Here is a 21,323-nt window from a genome sequence, read left to right on the forward strand (position 1 = left end):
AGCTTTCTAGAATGTTAACTTCCTTTCCTTCTCCAGATAATGGCTTTTAGCCATTGCATAGTAATAAGGCAAAGAAGTAGATGAGAAAGAAGGTATACCTCCTTTTTGCCCTTTATCAGCACTTATAGAAGGCATGATAGAGGAGCTGGAAACTGCTTAATGTGGAATTGAAACAGTATTTGTGTTTTTCATCTGCCTGTGGTTTTAGATCTATTTAGATCCCCATTCCAAGGATAGCTGGGGTTTGAAAGTGTTTCAATATTGCTTCTCTAGGATATTAATTCCTACTTTCTCAAGTAGGGACTGCATATTCCATATTTTCATTTACTGTAATTAAAAGGGCACTTCATGATAGATTGTATTTATCACAGCCAATACTTTTTAATTGATTTTTATATATTTTTATTATATTTAATTTCAGGTGGAGTGTTATGATTATGACAATGATGGGTCACATGATCTCATTGGAACCTTTCAAACCACCATGACAAAACTGAAAGAAGCCTCCAGAAGCTCACCTGTAAGTTACATCTGTGCATTTTCATATACTTTATAGTTGGGCTGTGTATTTATTACTGTATTTCATTTTTTTCCCACAGCATCAAACGGTTTACTATGCTTTCACTCTATATTGCATAATGCCCCGAAATGTTTAGTCATCACATAATCCACAATTCATACTTGGGGTATGAATTTTATTGAGCAGAACACCACATAACAGTTACTAATGCCAGATGAGGACTCCAACTACATGGAGGACAGCAAAGATGATCACAATGTCAGTCACTAGGAATAGAAGTCCAAACCTTTTGCCCATTGTATCATGGTATTGGAGTCAAGGCAAACACAATGCAGGCAAGCACTAGAGGGAACCACACTTTACTCACAGAGAGAAGAGACAGAGCAATATCAGCTTTAAAAGTAGGCATTGATTTCCATGGCCAGCAGTTCCATCCAGCAGCTAATGCAGGGCAGTTGGCCCCAGTGCGCGCTTGTCTAGAAGAATGACCCTGCCCCTCTCAAATAGACTAGGAAATACTGAAAACTGGGGGCAGGCCTGAGAGTCATTAAGCACAGGCTTCAGCAGGACCAAAGAGCACTTATTGAGCCTGAAGGTATAAACGAATAAGTGAAGTAATCTAGCCCTTTTTCAATAAGAATTCAGTTTGTGGAATTTCTGTAGCTCTAATATACAATAATTTTTTAATTGTTTTTCCTTTTTTAAATTTCTAATACTCAATAATTAATACTTATTATTGTGAACCATCAAAGAATGGTTCCTGAACCATCAAAGAATTTGTTTAACATAATTTTGTTTTACATCATCGTATTATACCACATGTATTTTTTAGTGTTTGATTCTTGGAAAACTAGTAATGACCGTCTGAAGTACATAAGTGGCTTTGTGTTAACCAGAAGAGGTGACTTATCAAGTATTTATTGAATATCTCTTATATTATTATTAGGCAAGCCAGTGAGAATTTGAAGGTATAACTTGGAGTTGATTATAACGTCACTGTGAAGAAAAAAATTAAATGAGACACTTGAGAATAACACAGAGTATGTAACTAAATTTCATATAGTTGTAGAAATTTAAAGAGATAGAGATCAGAGAAGACTAGAGGAGTAGTGGAAGTTATAGAGGAGAACAACTTGAGCCAAGCCCTCAAGATGGATAGGGAGATAGAATGGGGGAAGGAAGATCATTCTTTTGGGAGAAGGAAATATAAAGCAAGAGGAGGTGTTAGATCAATTTTTAACATGTATTCCCAGTGGAAAGAGAAGATCTTTGCTGCATATTTTACCATAGAGTTGGGCTTCATATATTTGTTTTATGATGTTACTTTTTTTTTTCTTTCCTTTGCAGCATATTTTCATTCTTTATGTTGGTAACAGCTAGGAGTAATATTTTATTTCCTTTATTATACCATATTATACCACAGAGCCCAACTCTATGGTAAAATATACAGCAAAGAGAAAATATTATGCCTCGGAACATTTGCAAGAAAATTACCTGCAGAGGTAAAATTTATTTGGGGGAACTATTTTGAAAGGTATGCAATTTTAGGAATGCCTTAATTGTTAGAAATTTATCTGATAAATATTCCACATATTTAACATATTTAATTGTTTCAGAGTTATATTTTGCAACAGACCTATATCAGTAGGTAGTTTGATTCTAAAGGGAAAAAAGTCATTCACTTAAGTTCACACTGGCATTTCTAATATTGCTAATAAAAAGTAACATTTTTGTCTTCTCTTCCTACAGGTTGAATTTGAATGCATAAATGAGAAAAAAAGGCAAAAGAAAAAAAGCTACAAGAATTCAGGTGTTATCAGTGTCAAACAGTGTGAGGTCAGTTGGCCTTGGCTACTTATTTTTGTTTATTTATTTTTGAGCTGGAGTCTCGCTCTGTTGCCCAGGCTGCAGTGCAGTGGCACAATCTCGGCTTACTGCAACCTCCGCCTCCTGGGTTCAAGCAATTCTCTGCCTCAGCCTCCCAGGTAGCTGGGATTACAGGCGCCCACCACAACACTGTATTTTTTGTAGAAACGAGGTTTCACCATGTTGGCCAGGCTGGTCTTGAACTCCTGACCTCATGATCCACTCGCCTTGGCTTCCCAAAGTGCTAGGATTACAGGCGTGAGCCACTGCGCCCAACCCAAGCCTTGGCTACTTATAATATAATGAGATCATATTTCAAGTTCTCCTGTTAGTATGATTTATATTAAACAAATCCTTGAATTTCAGGCAGTTGAAAATCACATGAGCATCTGGTCACCTTTAGCAAAAAGAATCAAGTAGGGAAGAGGAAAAAAATCAAGTAACCTGTTTCTAAGGTTTGACAAGTTATTTGCAAAGGACAAGGATAAGTTTTTCATTATCTTAGGAAATATAAAGAAGCATAGTATTTTCTCAGCTGTTTAGTGGAGATGACCTGACCCAATGCATTTATCCTCTTCTTAATTTCAATAGAAAATGTTATGAGTAGAGGGGAAAAGCCAAGATTTCTTAGGTTGAACAAGTGGAGTGGAGTTTTTGTTTTTTAAATGTTGACTACTATGCTTATTAAAGCCCTCAACATATTGGATTCATTACTAATATCTTAAAACTTAAAATTAGTATATTTCATCTTTGGCCATTAATATTCTAATCTTAACATTGCTGTAAGTATCTTGAAGTAAAATCTTACAGGTTCATGGCACATAGGGGAAGGGATATCTTAAACCTGAATGCAGGGGTAATTTCCATGTTTATATTATGTCCTGTTCAGTTTACAGACTTTTAAAAATATATGCCAAAGAGTTTTTTGCTTCTCTTGTATAGTAGGAGAGTTGTAATTTTAACAGTTTTCTCTTATTATTAGATTACAGTGGAATGCACATTCCTTGACTATATAATGGGAGGATGTCAGCTGAATTTTACCGTAAGTAACACACTGAATTTTTCAGCATAGGCTTTTTCCTCCATGTTGCAGTATATTTTCTTCACTGCAAAACTGACTTTGTAATGAAATTTTCACAATCTGTTTAGCATAGTCTTCTTAGAGTCCTCAGGCAGGTTTTCTGGGCTCATCCATCGTGAAGCTCTCTGCTTTGTTGATGAGATCTCTTTCTCCTGAGAGAAAGCAGATGTATACAAACCTACAAACCAGTGATTATCCTGAAGTAATTTAAGGACTAGAAAGCATTAGTGAGACAACCTTATAAAAGACAACCCCTAAGCCTAAGTAGTGGATATAGTAATTCATTATTTAAGCCATCTAGAGAAGTAGAGGCATCAGGTTGTTTCACATTTAGGCTTTACTTGTTTAATTGTCTATGGAAATAAGTGGTAGACATTTGTTAGGAAGTCGGCGCCAGGATGCATGATTGTATCCCATTTCTTGAAGTTTTCCCGGACATCAAGCACAGGTGTCCCTGCCTTCTCCTCAGTAAGGGCTGCAATTGTTATTTGGCAGGTGGGAGTGGACTTCACTGGCTCCAATGGTGACCCAAGGTCTCCAGACTCCCTTCATTACATCAGCCCCAATGGCGTTAATGAGTATTTGACTGCTCTCTGGTCTGTGGGACTGGTCATTCAAGATTATGATGCGTGAGTATGACTTTGGAAAAACTAAAATACATGTTTCCACAATTCCCCAGAAAGGGTAGTTTGTTTCGTCGGCTAGTACTCTGCTATAGGTGGTAGGACGATGATGCTTTCTCCCTAAAATCCCCCATCTTATCTTCTATTTTTCTCTTTGTGGCAATCTTGCTCTTTACCTTAGATCTCTAATATCTTGCTGTGATTAGTTATAATATATTGCATGTACTTTGCTTTATAGTATATATAGTTTGCTATTTACTTCCTGACTGATGTCAGCAAGGCTCTTGTTTCTTTAGTCTGGTTTCCTTGGGGCTTATTCATTAGGCATAAGTTGTATGAGTGATTGAAGCCCAGAAGACATGTTTTATAAACACAAAAACTATTTCTTAACATATCTATCTCCTTGGCAGTTGTCAAATTATTTTTTTAATGGTGACTTTTAACAAGTGCTGAAGGATAACTAGATCTAATTGCTATGAAATATTCTGAGTGGTTATCGATGGTTAGGTTTTGAATAGATTTAAATAAGTCCTCTTGAGGGTTTACTGAACAATATGGAAAACATCTGCATTAGTAGTGTTTTTCCTGGATGTGTTAAGAGTACAGAATAAAGTTTCTCTTGTTTTTGTCTATTATTATTTTATTTTCATATTGATGGGGCTTTTAATTAATCTGTAGCATTTAAAGAGGTGAAATTTGTAGGCACATGCAAAGAAATCTAAAGCAAGGTAGCAGTTCCAATTTCAGGCTAGTAAGTTTTAAGGCAAAAATCATTAAATATATTTAACATATATAGAAAGTTACTTCATTAGAAAGTAGTGAGAGCTTAGAAAGGTGGTCAGATATAACACAGAATTAAAAAATTAATAATTTCTCACTAGCAGATATTAAAAGTATTTTTGCGGTTATCTTAATTACAAGTATGGAATTAGGATATGACCAGTGGAACCAAGCAAACAGTCCAGAAATAGACCCATGAGTATAAGTGAATTTAGGGGAAGGAGTTATAAGAACTGTCAAACTGGACAAGAATTAAATTTGGATCCCTGACTCACACTTGCATGTTTTAGGATATTATTCTGTATAAATTAGAGTACAGACCAAACTGCTGAAATGGACACCCAAAAACAAAGTGACTTTGACAAAATAGAGGTTTATTTCACGTTGCATGTCTAGGGGTAAGTATAATAGTTAAGAACTGATAGGAGAGTTCTGCTATTCTCAATTCACAGCTTTCCTCTCTGGGTCCATAGCTCTGGTTCTCATCTTCTCCAGCCAGTGGGAAGAGAAGAAAGGGACCAGGGGGTGCATGTGCCTTGCCTTTTAGGAGTATGATTCAGAAGTGGCTGGCAAATCACTTCTTTCTCACATCTCCATCTCTAGATTCCAGCCACCTGATCACATCCAGCCCAGAGAAGCTAGGAGGTACAGTGTCTAGCTCAGGTGTTCTATTATTAAAGGAGGGAATGGATATTGCCGGGGAGCAGCAATTTCTCCTTCATATCCACTTCAAAACACTTTCCAGATGAATTAGAAGTTTAATATCAAAAGCAAAGTTCTAGAAGTTCTAGAAGAAAATATATGTGAATTGTTTATAATCTTGTAGTGAGGAAAACCTTTAAGCAAGAGAGCAAAAGCAAAAATCATGAAACCTTTTTTGTATTCACATTCATTAATATTAAAAACTATGAAAAGAAAGATGCTTTAAACAAAGTTGAAGACAGAATACAAACTGGGGAAAAATGTATCTTTCTTTCTTTTGAGAGAGAGTCTCGCTCCGTCACCCAGACTAGAGTACAGTGGTGCAGTCACGGTTCACTGCAACCTCCACTTCCTGGGCCCAAGTGATCCTCCCACCTCAGCCTGGGAGAAACATTTCTGACATGGCATAGGCTCCATCTTCAATGCAAAACTAACTGTTAGGAATAAATAAGAAAATAATATTCCTCATAGAAAAAAATATGTTCATTATGGTGTTTTATAATGGCAGAACATTGGCTATCAGACATCTGGGGGAGGATATCCATATTGTAGCATATTGTATGGAAGATACCTATACTCAGTGGCTATTCACGTGATGTATATATTCGCTCCACTGTCCCTCTCCCTAATATATGAATGTTTGTATTAAGTGGCATAAATAAAAGCTACCAATATCCTCTGATCATCTGGGGTCAGGTTGTGCTACCAAATGAGTTTGCTTTAAATTAGTAAAAAAAGAATTGTGGTTTTCAGGACTTCGTGTATTTATTTACCCATTTGATCACTGAAATGATATACAAGATTTAAGTAGAACACAGTAGATTATAAAACATGCATGTAAACTCCATTTCTACAAAATCTATAGAAAGAAACATTTTTCTTCCTCAGTGCACAGAAAAATATTTAGGATGAGAGTTGTCAAATATTAACACTGATTCTCTTTGGCAGTTAATATAGGTAATCTTTGTTTTATCTCCATACTTTTCTAAGATTTTGAAAAATTGTTTTTGAAATGAGCTCATATTGATTTTATTGTGAGCAAAGATAAAGCTTTTTTATTTTGGAAAAACAATATTTTATTAATGTTTTTTTTTCTTTTTAGTGATAAGATGTTTCCAGCTTTTGGTTTTGGAGCTCAGATACCTCCTCAGTGGCAGGTAAGAGGAAATCTCATTTTTAAAACTTTACCTCCTAGAAAAGCAACCCAGCCCTCATCAGTCCTTTGTCCATCTTTGACAGGTATCACATGAATTTCCAATGAACTTCAACTCATCCAATCCCTACTGCAATGGTAAGTTAAAAACTAAACATGAAGACTTCAAATGGGAAGTCTCACTAGTCTTTGTTACTTTGTTCTTTGTTTTTTTTCTTGTGATGAAAACTACTCAAATTTCATCTCTAGGTTTTATTTTCTTACATATTTAACTTTCTGTTGTATAAGGTAGAAGAATTGCACCAGGTTGGTGGTTAGGGTGGTAATGGTAATTATGGGGCAAATCAGTATTATGATGATGGAGGTGGTGAGCTAAATCCTCCTACCTTAAGAACTTCAGTAGGACAAAAAAATTCTCAATCTTTGGAGCAGATCAGTAAAAATAATCATATATTAAAAAGTATTTTCACATGTAAATTTATTTAAAAGCAAACCTTCAATAAAATAAGTAATTTAATATACAGATCTTTTGAAACTTTTTTCAGAGTAGTAGTCACTCTCAACAAAGAGAAAAGTATCCAGCATCTAATACTTGTTGCTCACACAGTATTCTGTAAGTAGCTGGGATGGGCAAAAGGAACAAAGAATTGAGCTTCTATAGCAGCTTTCCTCCATGTAGAGAGTGGGAGGCACATATGTGTCTTTCATTTCACGTTTTTCTTTTATCTATTTAAAAAAATAGAGACAGAGTCTCACTATGTTAGCCAGGCTGGTCTTGAACTCCTGACCTTAAGCTATCTTCCTGCCTTCTGCCTTGGCCTCCCAAAGTACTGGGATTAGAGGCATGAGCCACCATGCCCAGCCACGTTTTGCTTTTTTCCTTATACCTCAAGTATCCAAGTGCTGCTGCTTTTTTTTTTACCACATTGAGCAATCAATCAGAAATGCCAGGTCTTCCACTAAATTATATATGAGACTAAAGAGTTTGGAAAAGGGAAAGTAGGTGTGGGAGCAAGAGGCATAATTTAAAATTCTAGACAATAAGCTAATTTTCTGCAAAGGGTCCTTTTGACAATTACAAATGTATAGCTTTCTAACAGAAGAAAGTGTTTTTTTCTTTTCTTCCTAAACAATATTCATAAGGTGGAAGAGCCTGAACAATTTTTGTGGGGGCAGTTTGCAATACGGTTTTGTTCTTTTCCCCAAAACACTTTTTCCATACTAATTCAGTGTTCCTTTGAGACACTTTCAGTGACTGGTTGTGACCTCTTTTATTCCCTAGCCATTTGAAACTGGGAATGTTATTCTTTTTAAGAAATATGCGGCCGGGTGCGGTGGCTCAAGCGTGTAATCCCAGCACTTTGGGAGGCCGAGACGGGCGGATGAGGAGGTCAGGAGATCGAGACCATCCTGGCTAACACGGTGAAACCCCGTCTCTACTAAGAAATACAAAAAACTAGCCGGGTGAGGTGGCGGGCGCCTGTAGTCCCAGCTACTCAGGAGGCTGAGGCAGGAGAATGGCGTAAATCCGGGAGGTGGAGCTTGCAGTGAGCTGAGATCCGGCCACTGCACTCCAGCCTGGGCGACAGAGCCAGACTCCGTCTCAAAAAAAAAAAAAAAAAAAAAGAAATAGGCTTCATTTTTATAATGAAAGTGGAATAATTTTTAGAATTTGTTGTCATTAGCTTTCATTTATTATAAATGAATATGGATGACATATCATATGATAATTCATTTTAGAAGTTCAGTCATTCTGTGAGTAATGTCAGCCCATCCTTGGGCTGTTCACCAAGTGGTTTACACTCTGGAAAAAGATCAGTTTGGTTTTTAACAAAGGAGATACTATACAGCAAAAAGCTCAGAGCCTGATTTTAAGTCAAGGAAGTTTAATCCCCTTTTCCTAACTAATCATTGAACCTAATTGCCTTAGAAATAATATACCTTAGAAATAGCTTGTGACTTTGATGCATAGAAAGGGTTTTTGGCATAATTCAGTTTTAATTAAGGAATTGAAGGCTCTCGATATTTGTGAAGAAATTACATTTTTGTTTTTGTTTTTTTGTTTTTTTTTTTTTTTTGAGATGAAGTCTCGCTCTTGTTCCCCAGGCTGGAGTGTGATAGTATGATCTAGGCTCACTGCAACCTCCGCCCCCCAGGTTCAAGCGATTCTCCTGCTGTGGCCCCCCCAAGTAGCTGGGATTACGGGCGCCTGCCACCACGCTCGGCTAATTTTTGTATTTTTAGTAGAGACAGGGTTTCACCATGTTGGCCATGCTGGTCTAGAACTACTGACCTCATGTGATCCACCTACCTCGGCCTCCCAAAGTGCTGGGATTATAGGCACGAGCCACCATGCCCAGCCCTAAATGAATTATTTGTGCCTTTGTTACTACTGAATTGACTACTAGTTACATGGACCTTATGCATGTAAAATCACCTCTGCATATGAATTAGTTACATTCTCAAACGTTGTTCGTAAGACTACCTGTTCCTAAATTCAAATAAAATAAGAGGAGTTTATTGGAACTCTTACATTTTAAGAGGAGAGAGTTGGTTTCATGAAGCTTTCAAGCCAAGTATGATCATGCACTAAAAGTGACATTTTAGTCAATGACAGACCACATGTGTGACAGTAGGCCCATAAGATTTTAATATTGTATTTTTATTGTAAAGACATAGAAAAGGTACAGTTGTTATAATTCCCTACATTATTCAGTATAGCAATATGCAGTACAGGTTTTTAACCTAGGAGCAATAGGCTATACCATATAGCCTGGGTATGTAGTAGGCTATACCATCTAGGTTTGTGTAAGTATAACCTTATGATGTTCACACGATGATGAAATCACCTAACGATGCATTTTTCAGAATTTATCCCCATTGGTAAGTGACACTTGACTGTATATGCTTCTCTTTTTTGTTGATCTGTGTTCTATTGGACATTTTAAAAGCAAGAGACCTGTTTTGATTTACATTAAGTTTTTTTTTGTGGCAAGTATCTGTGATGATCTCAGCATATATTGTTGGAAATTCTTTAGAATTTCTGTTATCCTATCTGCATCCTAAATGCTCTGATATTAAGGGCAGATTCAACAGGTGCATGTGTGGGATACAAGTTTCATCAGCAGTGCTTTGACCAGCAATGTCAGTCAACTTTCACTGGGCTGTGCTATTGTGATAAATAATCTCCAAATCTCAGTGGCTTTAATGACAACGGTTTATTTCTTGCTCATTTTACATGCAGCTAGGCTGTAGTTCTCTCCATGTTTCTTATATTGGGACTCAGGCTAAAGGAACAGCCTTATCTGGGATGTGCTGCTCCTATGGCAAGGAAAGGAGCAAGAGAGCTGGAAAAAACAGGCAGGAGTTCTTAAGACATCTGCTTAGGCATGGGTGTCACATGCATTGGTCAAAATTAATCAAATGGTCCTGTCCAACTTTCTGTTATAAAATGTGCCAGCAGGTTTAGGGGCAGTACCCCTAAACAAACACATCAGTGCTTCTGCAGCAAAATGGATAAATAACTTGGAAGTGAATATTTGGAACTAATACAGTCTGTGATACAATGATTAACCTTTAACTTATTGAATAAACACTTGTATCAGTTAATTGACTAGAATTAATATTAGTTTTATTGCCATCTGGTATTTTTGTAGAACCTCTGGCCACATATGCAAATGATTTTTCATTTTATTAATAACTCTTTCTTACCTTTTATCATCCGTTGTATGGTGTGGAACCTTTTTCATGGTTTTCTATCAGAGTCACATTCCCAACATGTATTAAAATTAAGCACAAATGTAACAGTCCTACTGTAGACTAATGAGTAACTTGACTGAGATGAAAGTAAATCCCTTCTACTGGGGGAGGACAGAGCTTATAGGTTTTTGCAATGGAGCATACCTATGGAGTTATGTAATACATAGCTTAGAGGAACTCCTGCATATAGAACTTTTGACTATTTAAAGTACTATATGTTGATATATATAATCAAATTAGCCAGAATAAACACATTGTGCTTGAGAATTTTTAATACTGTTTTTTTTGTTCTAGGAATCCAAGGCATTGTAGAGGCATATCGGTCTTGTCTTCCTCAGATAAAACTCTATGGACCAACTAATTTTTCTCCAATCATCAATCATGTGGCCAGGTTTGCTGCTGCAGCCACACAACAGCAGACAGCTTCTGTAAGTGCTCTATGGCCAGGGAAAGGGAAGAATGTGGATTGGTAGCAGCTCGTGGTGCCATTTTTCTATTTTTTTGGTTTGTCATAATACAAAGTCAGGGCAAGATACAATAGCACAGTGACTCTTGATTTGCGAGTAACTTTTGTTGTGGTTATACTAGTGATTGTTAAAAATAAGGCAACAGCAAAACAACACTTGGCATTCATGAGTCTTTTATCCTTTGAACTAACTTCCATAGATAGGTTCTACCAAAAAAATTGCATATCATCTACCTTTTTGAAGTAGACATAACAAATTAAGGCTTAAGAAAACTTACCACATCAGATGCTGTTACAAGATTTCTTATTGTACTAAAGATATCTGAATGAGCTAACCATTACCTATTGGACCGTGGATACCAAATCTCTCTGAGCTTCAGCATATTCAGAAGTAAGTTAGGGGAAACTACCTCATACTGTTGTTGAAAAGGTTAGATAAGATAATTCATATAAAGTGCACAATGCCTGGGTCAGAGTAAACACTCAACGCATGTTAGCTAATATTGTAAATCTTATTCCTATTCTAGACTTAAATGGCCCAAAAGATGGAGTCACTACTTGTAACATTTTACTGCTCTCTGAAAAGGTTTATCTTGGGCGACACAATCTGGGGGATGATTTCATCACTTAAACCATATCTATTTTTTTTTTTTTTTTGTATTTTAGTTTGTAAAATTTTTGTATTCTAATTCTAATACTTTTATATTTATTTGCTCTTCTGAGAAAGAAGTTTTCCACTTGCCTCCTTGACATATTTAATACTTGAGTTAAACTGTTATTCCTAGCCTGACTGAAAGGTTAATCTTTGACATTTAGATGTCTTGCTTCCATATATTTTGCCAACCCTATTTTGTGGACTGCTGCACTTTTAATGAACCTGCAGTTTTTGTTAAGAGTCAATTTCCTTGTCATCAGAGGAGCTTAGAATATTTTACGTAGTGGTAACCAGGGTAGAGACTGGCAGGAAAATGAACAAGAAAGACGGGATGACTTATCAAGGCAGAGATGCCATTAGCCATTGCTTGACTTGCTCAGTGGACATGTTTTCTTTTTCTGGCAGCAATATTTTGTGCTTTTGATTATTACTGATGGTGTGATCACAGACCTTGATGAAACCAGACAAGCTATAGTTAATGCCTCCAGGCTGCCTATGTCCATCATCATTGTTGGAGTTGGAGGTGCTGACTTTAGCGCCATGGAGTTTCTGGATGGTGATGGTGGAAGTCTCCGCTCCCCATCAGGCGAAGTGGCCATCAGAGATATTGTCCAGTTTGTGCCTTTCAGACAGTTCCAGAATGTGAGTACCACTCCTCCCTACTCAAACACTAAAGTGAGTGAACACAGACCTTTGCCCATCTACAACCAGGCAGTTGAGTAGGTGTGCAGGGTTAGAGGACGTGTGAACACTGTCCTTTGTCCATTTGAGAGCTCTGATTTGGTTTGGCAGTGTTGCTTCAGGATGTACATTATGTGCTTCTTACAGGCTATATGATAAATTGTTTTAAAATAGTATTGCAACTGTCTCAAGTATTTTATCTTTACCTTTGTAACAGCTGGAAAAAACTCTTATGTAAGTGTACGCCAAATCCCCCTCAAGCTGGAAGTTTAGTTTGATGAATATCTCTTAGAAGACTATTTTACCCGGTTTACTCCAGTGGTAACATATTGCAAAGGTATAATACAGAATCACAACCAGGATACTTACAGTGGTATAATCGAGATGCATCACAAGGATCCCTCTTGTTGCCCTTTTATAGCCACATCCCCTCCTTTCTCCTTCTAGCCCTTCCTTAACCCTTAGAAACCACTTACTAATATGCTCTTCATTTCTATAATTTTGTCATTTCAAGAATGTCATATAAATGGAATCATAAAATATGCAACCTTTTGGGATTGGCTTTTCTTCTACTCAGCATCACTGTCTCGAGAATCACCACGTTTTTGCAAGTACTCCTTTTTATTGCCGAGTCATATTCCATGGTATGGATGCTCCACCATTTGTGTAACTGTTTCACCACAGAAGGACATCTGGCTGTTGCCTGTTTTTCTCTCTCATACACAAGGCTACTATAAACATTTATACATGGGTTTTTGTTGTTGTTTGTTTGTTTTGTTTTTGTTTTGAGACAGAGTCTCACTCTGTCACCCAGGCTGGAGTACAGTGGAGTACTGTCACCCAGGCTGGAGTACAGTACTGCAACCTCCACCTCCTGGATTCAAGTGATTCTCGTGCCTCAGCCTCCCGAGTAGCTGGGATTACAAGTGTGCACCACTACACCTGGCTATTTTTCCCTATTTTTTAGTAGAGACAGAGTTTCACCATGTTGGCCAGACTGGTCTCAAACTCTTGACCTCAAGTGATCCACCTGCCTCGGCCTCCGTAAGTGCTGGGATTACAGGCATGCGCCACCACACCCAGCCTGTGCATGGGTTTTTGTGCAAACGTAAGTTTTTATTCCTCTGGGATAAATACCTAGGACTACAGTTGCTGGGTTATACAGTAGTTGCATGTGTAATTCTCAAAGCAGTTGTTAAACTCTTCCAAAGTGGCTGTATCATTTAACATTCCCACCAGCAATGGGAAGGGAGGAAGTGGAGTGTTGTGATTATAAAGTAGTAATTTTAGGTAGGGATCTTTGTGGTGTTGGGGCAGTTCTGTATCTCAATTGTAGTGATGGTTACACAGATCTACCCAGATGACAAAATTGCATAGAATTATACAGAAATACACACACACACACACAAATAAGTACATGTAAAATTATAAATCAGAGTAAGTTCTGTGAACCGTACCAATGTCAGCTGCCTGGTTTTGATACTATGCTGTAGTTATGTAAGATGTTACCTTTGGAGAAATCTGGGTGAAGGATACATGGTACCTTTTCTTATAGTTTTTGCAACTTCCTATGAATCTGTAATTGTAAAAAAGAAGTAAAAAAATATATATACACCAAGTGAATGAAAGATCCACATTTAAAAGTTATAAAACAACAAAATCATCAAATGTTAGAATGCTGGCACCAAAAAAGGACTTGACAAATGTTAACAGGGATAGTAATAGCAATCATAAGTAACTTTGGCTAGTTAGGTCATTCCATATTTCATGGACTGTTCCTAAGAAAAGGTACAGGCCTATGAATTAGAATTGCTTCATTTTAGTGGCTGCTGAAGTATCCCTAGTCTCTTTTATGAAAATTCAGTTGCTAATAAAAGTCACGTTGATTTTGTTTTTCACAAGGCTCCAAAAGAAGCACTTGCTCAGTGTGTCTTGGCAGAGATTCCCCAGCAGGTGGTGGGCTACTTCAATACATACAAACTCCTTCCTCCCAAGAACCCAGCCACGAAACAACAGAAGCCGTGACCACTTCAACAGAATTCTTTTGTGTTATGTGGAGCAATGCCATCTCTCACCCTAAATCATGTATCTGTCATTCTGTGTACTTTTTGCCCCCAGCATTTATGATGTAAATCTCTTTCTCTATGGATTATATCTGTTTAAAGCATTCTTTCTAGGCTCTTCTGGGGGGACAGTGCCAAGTCCATCTCTGCCCAATCAATTCAGTGATTGATAGTGATTTACATTAATTGCAGTAAAGCTCTTTGAATTAGAAATTAGCGTGAGGAAAGCTTATTTTGTTGTTGTTTTTGTTTACTTTCATATGATAAAAATGCTGTTTTTAAATGTTTCTCAATAGGAAGAATGGAAAACTGTTGGGATGATGTGGTTTGCAGGTTGCTGTGCCTGATTCACAGTGTATGTTTTATAAGCCAATGTCCATACCTGGTTATGAGAGCTCCTTAAATTATATGATATCAAATTTATTCCTCACTCTGTATACAGTGCTTTTCTGCAAGGTAAAAATTACCTTCCTGTGCATCTGATTTTTGCTACAGTTTAGACACTATGGTTTACAAAACAGCATGCACTCAACTTGGGACTTTATGAAAAATACTGAATGAGCAGGAAAAACCACATACTCAGTTTTTTAAATGTACAATCAACAAGTAAAAATAACCTCATGTAAGTAAACCATTTTTATTTGCCTTTCTAGATATTTTATTTTATTGTGGAAAACTGTAAACATGTTCAGATTTGGCTTTTTTTTTTTTTTTCATTAACTGAGCATGACTTTCAGGATATTGTAGATGCACAGATGGTAGGTTGTCCTGAATTCTACATTATTAGATTACTTTAATTGAGATTTGTTAAAACAGTTAGGACTGTTTTGTCCAGGAAAGATAAGAGGACCAAACATAAGGTGAAATTCAGAATTCCATTTCCTTGTAACTAATGAAAAACTACTTACTAAAAAAAAATTTTATACTTTCCTTGCTAAGGTCCCACACGTTGATTTGTATAGATCCACTTAGTCATTTTTTTCCTTTTTTTAAGTGCCATTTTCATCTGATTTTTAAACTTATGATACCAGTTATCTGTTAATCAAAATTGCGTTTTACAATTTAATAATGCGCTATTTCCTATGTCTAGAACAGACTTTATTAGGTATAAAACCTACTGCAACTTAGAAAAAGGAAAGAAAAAAGAAAACTTTTCCAACTGCTGCATTAAAATAGAGTGGATTTTAGGTGCTTTTTTTTTTTTTTTTTTTTTTTGAAGAGTTGAATTTCTTTTCCTGATTTTACCTTTTACAGCGTATTACTTAGTGAACATTACATTTTTGGAATAGATTCAGTAATATTTTATTGAGGGCCTATGTGCTAAAAACTATGCATATCTATACATTGGCCAATTATCTTTAATAATTTACCTTTTGAAATTGTATGTTTATCATATATCCTTAAGTGGACGCATACAGTGCCACGTTGATGTGCCTCTCAGTTTTACTGAAAAGCTGCCCCACAGCCCATGTCTCTTGTTCTCTGCAATGCCTCAAGGGAATGAGCTCTCAACCACAGATAGCTGTGGCTTCTCAGAAGCAGCTCATTGCCAAGGCCAGGCTGAGAGGGGACCTGCTTGCTATGATGGTTGCCTAGCCCAGGTGAGCATTTACCTACCACCTTCCCACTTGGCTAACTGTCCTTTGGATATGTGCTGTTAACTGGGGAAGGCGCCTAACTAGTAGCCTGCTACTCCATAGTATGGCTCAATAGATGACACATCATTTTGACATTATCAATAGGAGAAAAGAAAACTAACCCTTCTTCTGATTGTTTGGAACCATAGTTGTCTCAGATGTTCTAATTCTCTTTGTATGCTTGGAAACAGCATAGATATGTTGCTGTGGTTTTCAGAATTTTCTCTTTTAATCACAAGAAACCTTTTAAAAAAATGACTTACATATATTCTCAATGTACAGTAAAACACAGAAGTGAGCTTATCTGTTTGATGCTGAGGCAGGGTCCCAGTCACTGGCCGTATTCTCCTTGTCCTTAACCAACTCCTCAGCAGCCCCTGAGTCACCTACACAAGGTACTTCGGAACTGCTGGTCACGAGCATTCCTGGTTTTCTTCATCCAAATAACAGTTAATCACTGTCCATTGGATTTGGTCTTCATTATTTTATATTCTGATTTTATCAAAATTATTCTATTTTAAAATTGTTTTAAAATTTAAAAACATTTAATTCATATCATGTTCATCAGTAGATGCTATTATTCATAAGAACTGTGATTCCAGCAAACTAGGGTAATTGGTATCTTTTTACAATTTTGAATAAAAGCGTTTATAATTTCTAAATTATCAGTTTTCACAGTTTCAGCACTCAACCTCATTACATGCTGATTTAATATTGTTTTATATTAAAATAGTCCTTTTCCCTGTTGTGCCACCATTCATTCAAGTGCTATTTGTTCTTAAAATGCATTTAAAGAAAAATTACACATACTGACTTTCACACCTCATGTAATCAGATCTATTACTAATATGTATTGGAGTGACAGTGTCCAGCATAGATGTAATATTTCTTACAGATGCTGGCACAGAGGAAATAATATACCAGCTAATCTAGTCACCTAACTTTGTGGTTAGAATTGACATTTTAAGACCAGAAAAATTTGAAGTCTGATCAGGGATTTACAACTGTTCATTATAGTGGTGCCTTAGGCAATCTTTCCAAAGTAAATTCAGGGTCCCATTGCTACTTATGCTGTATTTTGACATGCCTTTTTTTTTTTTTTTTTTTTTTTTTTTTTTTCAATTTTATAAACTTCCTGGAAAGCCGTCTTCACTAAGTATCCCCTAGTCTCTGTATGTGTGGTTGGTAGTCATGGAAATGACACATAAAGTACGCCAGAAGTTTGGTGGAACGTGTTAGAAACTGTTTTGTGCTTTTATGGATGTCATACTTGACAATACATGTATAAGTTACTAATATATGAATTGATGCTAAATATATCTTACATTCGAATTCCTTTTGGATAAAGTTATTTCTTGATGTGACAAAGTAGTGTGTTGTTTTCATTTTTATTCTTTACATGTGACCAAAACAATAGAAAAGTTAAAAATAAAATATAGTGTTTTAGGTGGCCTCGACTTCATATTTTACTGAATTAAACAATTTGGGGGATATTATTTTATGGGATTTATTTGTTTAAAAGATATTGAGTGGGTCCAAGATACTCTTCTGGGTACAGTAAAGGAAAGATTCTTAGCTTATAGCTAGAATGGCCTGAGATATGTAGCACTCACATTTTATCAATCATGTTAAGAAGGATAGTATAACCACCTAACTTTAAAAAAATTTTTTAATTGCGTTTGTCATAGGCATTGGGCAGGACTTTGCCAGTGGTGACCAAGACAGCCACAGTAGCTGACTTGTAGAAATAATGGTCTAGTGGGGGAGAGAAAACATTGAGCAAGTAATTATAGAGATGTGAGATCTGTGTGTGAAACAACATACAGTAGAGAGAGACCTAACCCATCTGAGAGGCAAGGAGCACTTCCCTGAGGATGTGCCATGTAAGCTAAGACCTGAAAGTTAGCCGGGTGAAGAAGGTTAAAAGCACTTATGAAGCTGTCAGGCCAATAGCAAGTATAGAGTTGAATGTTTTAGGAGTGGACAGAAGTTTGAGTTTGTTGGAATATAAAGTATACGAGGGAAAGTGGTAAAAGAAGAGCTAAGAGATGAGGTGGAGTAGTTGGTGGTGTTTACGTCCTGAGGGCCTTTTGGGGCAGGTAAGGGAGTTCAGACTGAGGCTTAGGGTAATGGGATGCCACTAAATGGATTTAAGCAAATGAATGATGTGATTATATTTGTGCATTTGAAAAGCCAGAGGACCATATTTTTAGGGCAGACAGATGAGTTCAGAAGCCCACTGAGTTCCATATGGAACCCTGTGACCAAATGTGGGTCTAGTCTCAGTGGCTTTGCCTTGGTAAAGGCCAGATGGCAGAGCTGATAGTGGTCACCTTCTGGCAGAGACTCAGCTGTTTGGTCACATACTTTCTAAGTGTCTGATTCTAGGTCTGTTTCCAAATTCTGAGCTTTTCCTGCCTCACTATCACATTGTCTGGTAGACCCATATCTTGTTGGTTCCTTAATGGTGCAGAGGCTGGTTCAGACCCGGTGATAACAGATCTCCAGGATGGCCAAACCCTTGCATGTAGCAAGACCATCATCCTTGTCACTTATCACCAAGTAACATCACTTCTTGATCATCACTACATTTGGCCAGATTCTCCAGAAAAACCACAGTAGGTTGAAATGTCCATACAGAAGTATACTTTGGCTTGGCTGTTGATTCCCTCCTCCGCAATGATGGCAAGTATTATTATAAGCAGAATTGTGACTTCTTACTGCTTGGGAAAGGAGAGCTATCTCTGGTCTTTCATCAGCAGATGCTCCCAGAGCGTTTATTGGTGCTCACAAAGCACCAAGTTTTATAGCAGCACCTGGTCTTCTAGGACTGGACTCAGAAGAATTTCAAGGATGTGGAACTTTAAGGAGTTCTCAGAGAAAAGTCTGAGTAGGAAATCATTTGTTTTTTTCCAACCTTCCCTTCCTTCCAGTAAGAAGTATTCAATTTTTCTTTGAACAAATATTTATTGGGTAGTCTATTACTGGCAATCAACAGGGGAATTCAAACAGCATAAAAAAATATATTTGCTGACTTCAAAGCTTATGATCTAATATGGAAAAGGAGACAGTATATGATGCTAAACAGAACAAGAGTGAGCAAGATGAGGGACTCTGCTGTGGTTGGAGTAAGACGGGCCTTTCTCGTGCCTTCAGGCATCCATGGTGATGAGTAAAGAGGGGCGCTTGAATACTGCTTGTGGAAAGATTCCTCTCCTGCTCATCCCGCTATCATTCATTGCACTCCACTGCCATCCTGTGATCGCTGTTCATGCCAGTCCTCACAGGAAGCCAAGACCATTAGTTTCTAACTCCTGTATTCTGACTCCACATCCTACCTCTCTCCAGTGCCCCATACCCTTCCACTCTGCCTTCAAAAACTGGGTCATTCATTAGCACAAATTTCTGAGGTCAATGTTTTTTCTGAACAGTACCTTCACCTTTTAATTCTAATTAAAACCTGCCTCTCTTGAAGAATGTTGCCTCCTCTGCTGCCCTCTCAAATGATGGTAATTTCCTCTCCCTGATCTACCACTGGGCTTGGAGGCTGCGTAGGTCCCCTCCTTGATCCTCCCTTCTGCTTTCAGATAGCTTTTCCCTCCTCTTTAAAACCTCTGACTTTGAATCTCGCATCATTAGATTAGATCACTCTCTCTATCCCTCCTTATAATAATACTGCTCTCTATTCAACCTCAGCCCACACTCTGTGGGTCACATGCTAGACCTTATCGTTATTGATTTTTAAAAACCCCTCCCTGATCGCATTTTCAATTATTCAGTTTTTCAATAACAACCCCTTTTGTAGTTCCCTCCCTTTAGTACCGCAGCTCTAACAAGTCTCCTCTGTGCCTTCAAACCACAAATCCTACCAACTTCTCAGTGTCTCTTATGGTCTGGCCCCTCCTGCTCTTTCCTTTTCTAAACTTCTACTAATCTCTTGTCATTCACTCCAACCGCATGGGCTTTCTTGTTCTTACTTGAATATGCCTGGAATATTCCTGGCTCGGGGCTTTTGCACTTGCCGTTGCCCCTTCCTGAAAACGTAGCCTCCCATAGCCACTTGGGAACCTTGTTCCCTCACCTCCTTCAGGTCTTTATTTAAACATCACTCAGTGAGGCCTTTTCTGATTACCTTATTTTAAAGTGTACTTCTTTCCCTAGTACTTTTTATTTTTCTTCTCTGTTTAAAGTATATTTATTTTGGCCAGGTGCAGTGGCTCACACCTGTAATCATGGCACTTTGGGAGGCTGAGGTGAGTGGATGCGTTTAGCTCAGGAGTTTGAGACCAGTCTGGGCAACATGATGAAAACCCATTGTATTAGTCCGTTCTCATGCTGCTAGTAAAGGCATAGGCAAGACTGGGTAACTTACAAAGGAAAGAGGTGTAATTGACTCACAGTTCAGCATGGCTGGGGAGGTTTCAGGAAACTTACAATCATGGCAGAAGAGGAAGCAAACACATCCTTCTTCACCTGGTGGCAGCACGGAGAAGTGCAGAGCAAAGTTGGGTAAAAGCCCCTTATAAAATAATCAGATCTCATGAGAACTTACTATAATGAGAACAGCATGGAGGTAACCACCCCAATGATTCAATTATCTCCCACCCGGGTCCCTCCCATGACACGTGGGGATTATGGTAACTACAATTCAAGATGGGGGCACAGCCAAACCAAATCACCTGTCTCAATACAAAAATTAGCTGGCTGTGATAGAGCACACTTTTGGTTCCAGCTGCTTGGGAGGCTGTGAGGTAGGAGGATTGCTGGAGCCTGGGAAGTTGAGACTTGCAGTGATCCATTATCACGACACTGTACTCCAGCCTGGGTGACAGAGCAAGACCCTGTCTCCAAAAAAAAAAAAAAAAAAAAGTGTTTTTTTGTTTTTTTCTTGTCCTCCCTCACCCACTAGAAAGTCAGTTCCAAGAAATCTGGGATTTTTGCCTGTTTGTTCACTGCTTTCTCCCCAGAGCCTAGAAGTTACCTTGGCATTTAGAAGGCATCCCCTAAATAGACACGGAAAGAATGAATGAATGAAGTATCTGCTAGAGCATATATAAAAACATAGAAGTTAGTTTAGTAATCCCAGCACTTTGGGAGGCCGAGGCGGGCGGATCACGAGGTCAGGAGATCAAGACCATCCTGGCTAACATGGTGAAACCCCATCTCTACCAAAAAATTACAAAAAATTAGCCGGGCGTGGTGGCGGGGGCTTGTAGTCCCAGCTACGCAGGTGACTGAGGCCAGAGAACGGTGTGAACCTGGCAGGTGGAGCTTGCAGTGAGGGGACATGTGCCACTGCACTCCAGCCTGGGCAACAGAGCTAGACTCTGTCTCAAA

General features: G+C 37.9%; 1 protein-coding gene across 5 annotated transcripts in view; it reads left to right on the forward strand.

The window, feature by feature from the left end:
• Positions 1-17,354, forward strand: part of CPNE3 (copine 3) — a 47,790-nt gene extending 30,436 nt beyond the window's left edge. For all 5 annotated transcript variants that reach the window (XM_038000321.2, XM_038000322.2, XM_008001026.3 and 2 more), the window contains 9 exons: positions 422-520; positions 2,270-2,356; positions 3,369-3,428; positions 3,963-4,096; positions 6,675-6,729; positions 6,812-6,863; positions 10,779-10,912; positions 12,011-12,247; positions 14,189-17,354. In XM_038000321.2, the coding sequence (XP_037856249.1) occupies positions 422-520; positions 2,270-2,356; positions 3,369-3,428; positions 3,963-4,096; positions 6,675-6,729; positions 6,812-6,863; positions 10,779-10,912; positions 12,011-12,247; positions 14,189-14,311 (981 nt within the window). In that variant the 3' untranslated portion in view covers positions 14,312-17,354. The remainder of the gene's footprint in view (positions 1-421; positions 521-2,269; positions 2,357-3,368; positions 3,429-3,962; positions 4,097-6,674; positions 6,730-6,811; positions 6,864-10,778; positions 10,913-12,010; positions 12,248-14,188) is intronic.
• The last annotated feature ends 3,969 nt before the right edge of the window (positions 17,355-21,323 follow it).

Source organism: Chlorocebus sabaeus, chromosome 8, assembly GCF_047675955.1.
Source record: "Chlorocebus sabaeus isolate Y175 chromosome 8, mChlSab1.0.hap1, whole genome shotgun sequence".
Lineage (NCBI taxonomy): Eukaryota > Metazoa > Chordata > Mammalia > Primates > Cercopithecidae > Chlorocebus > Chlorocebus sabaeus.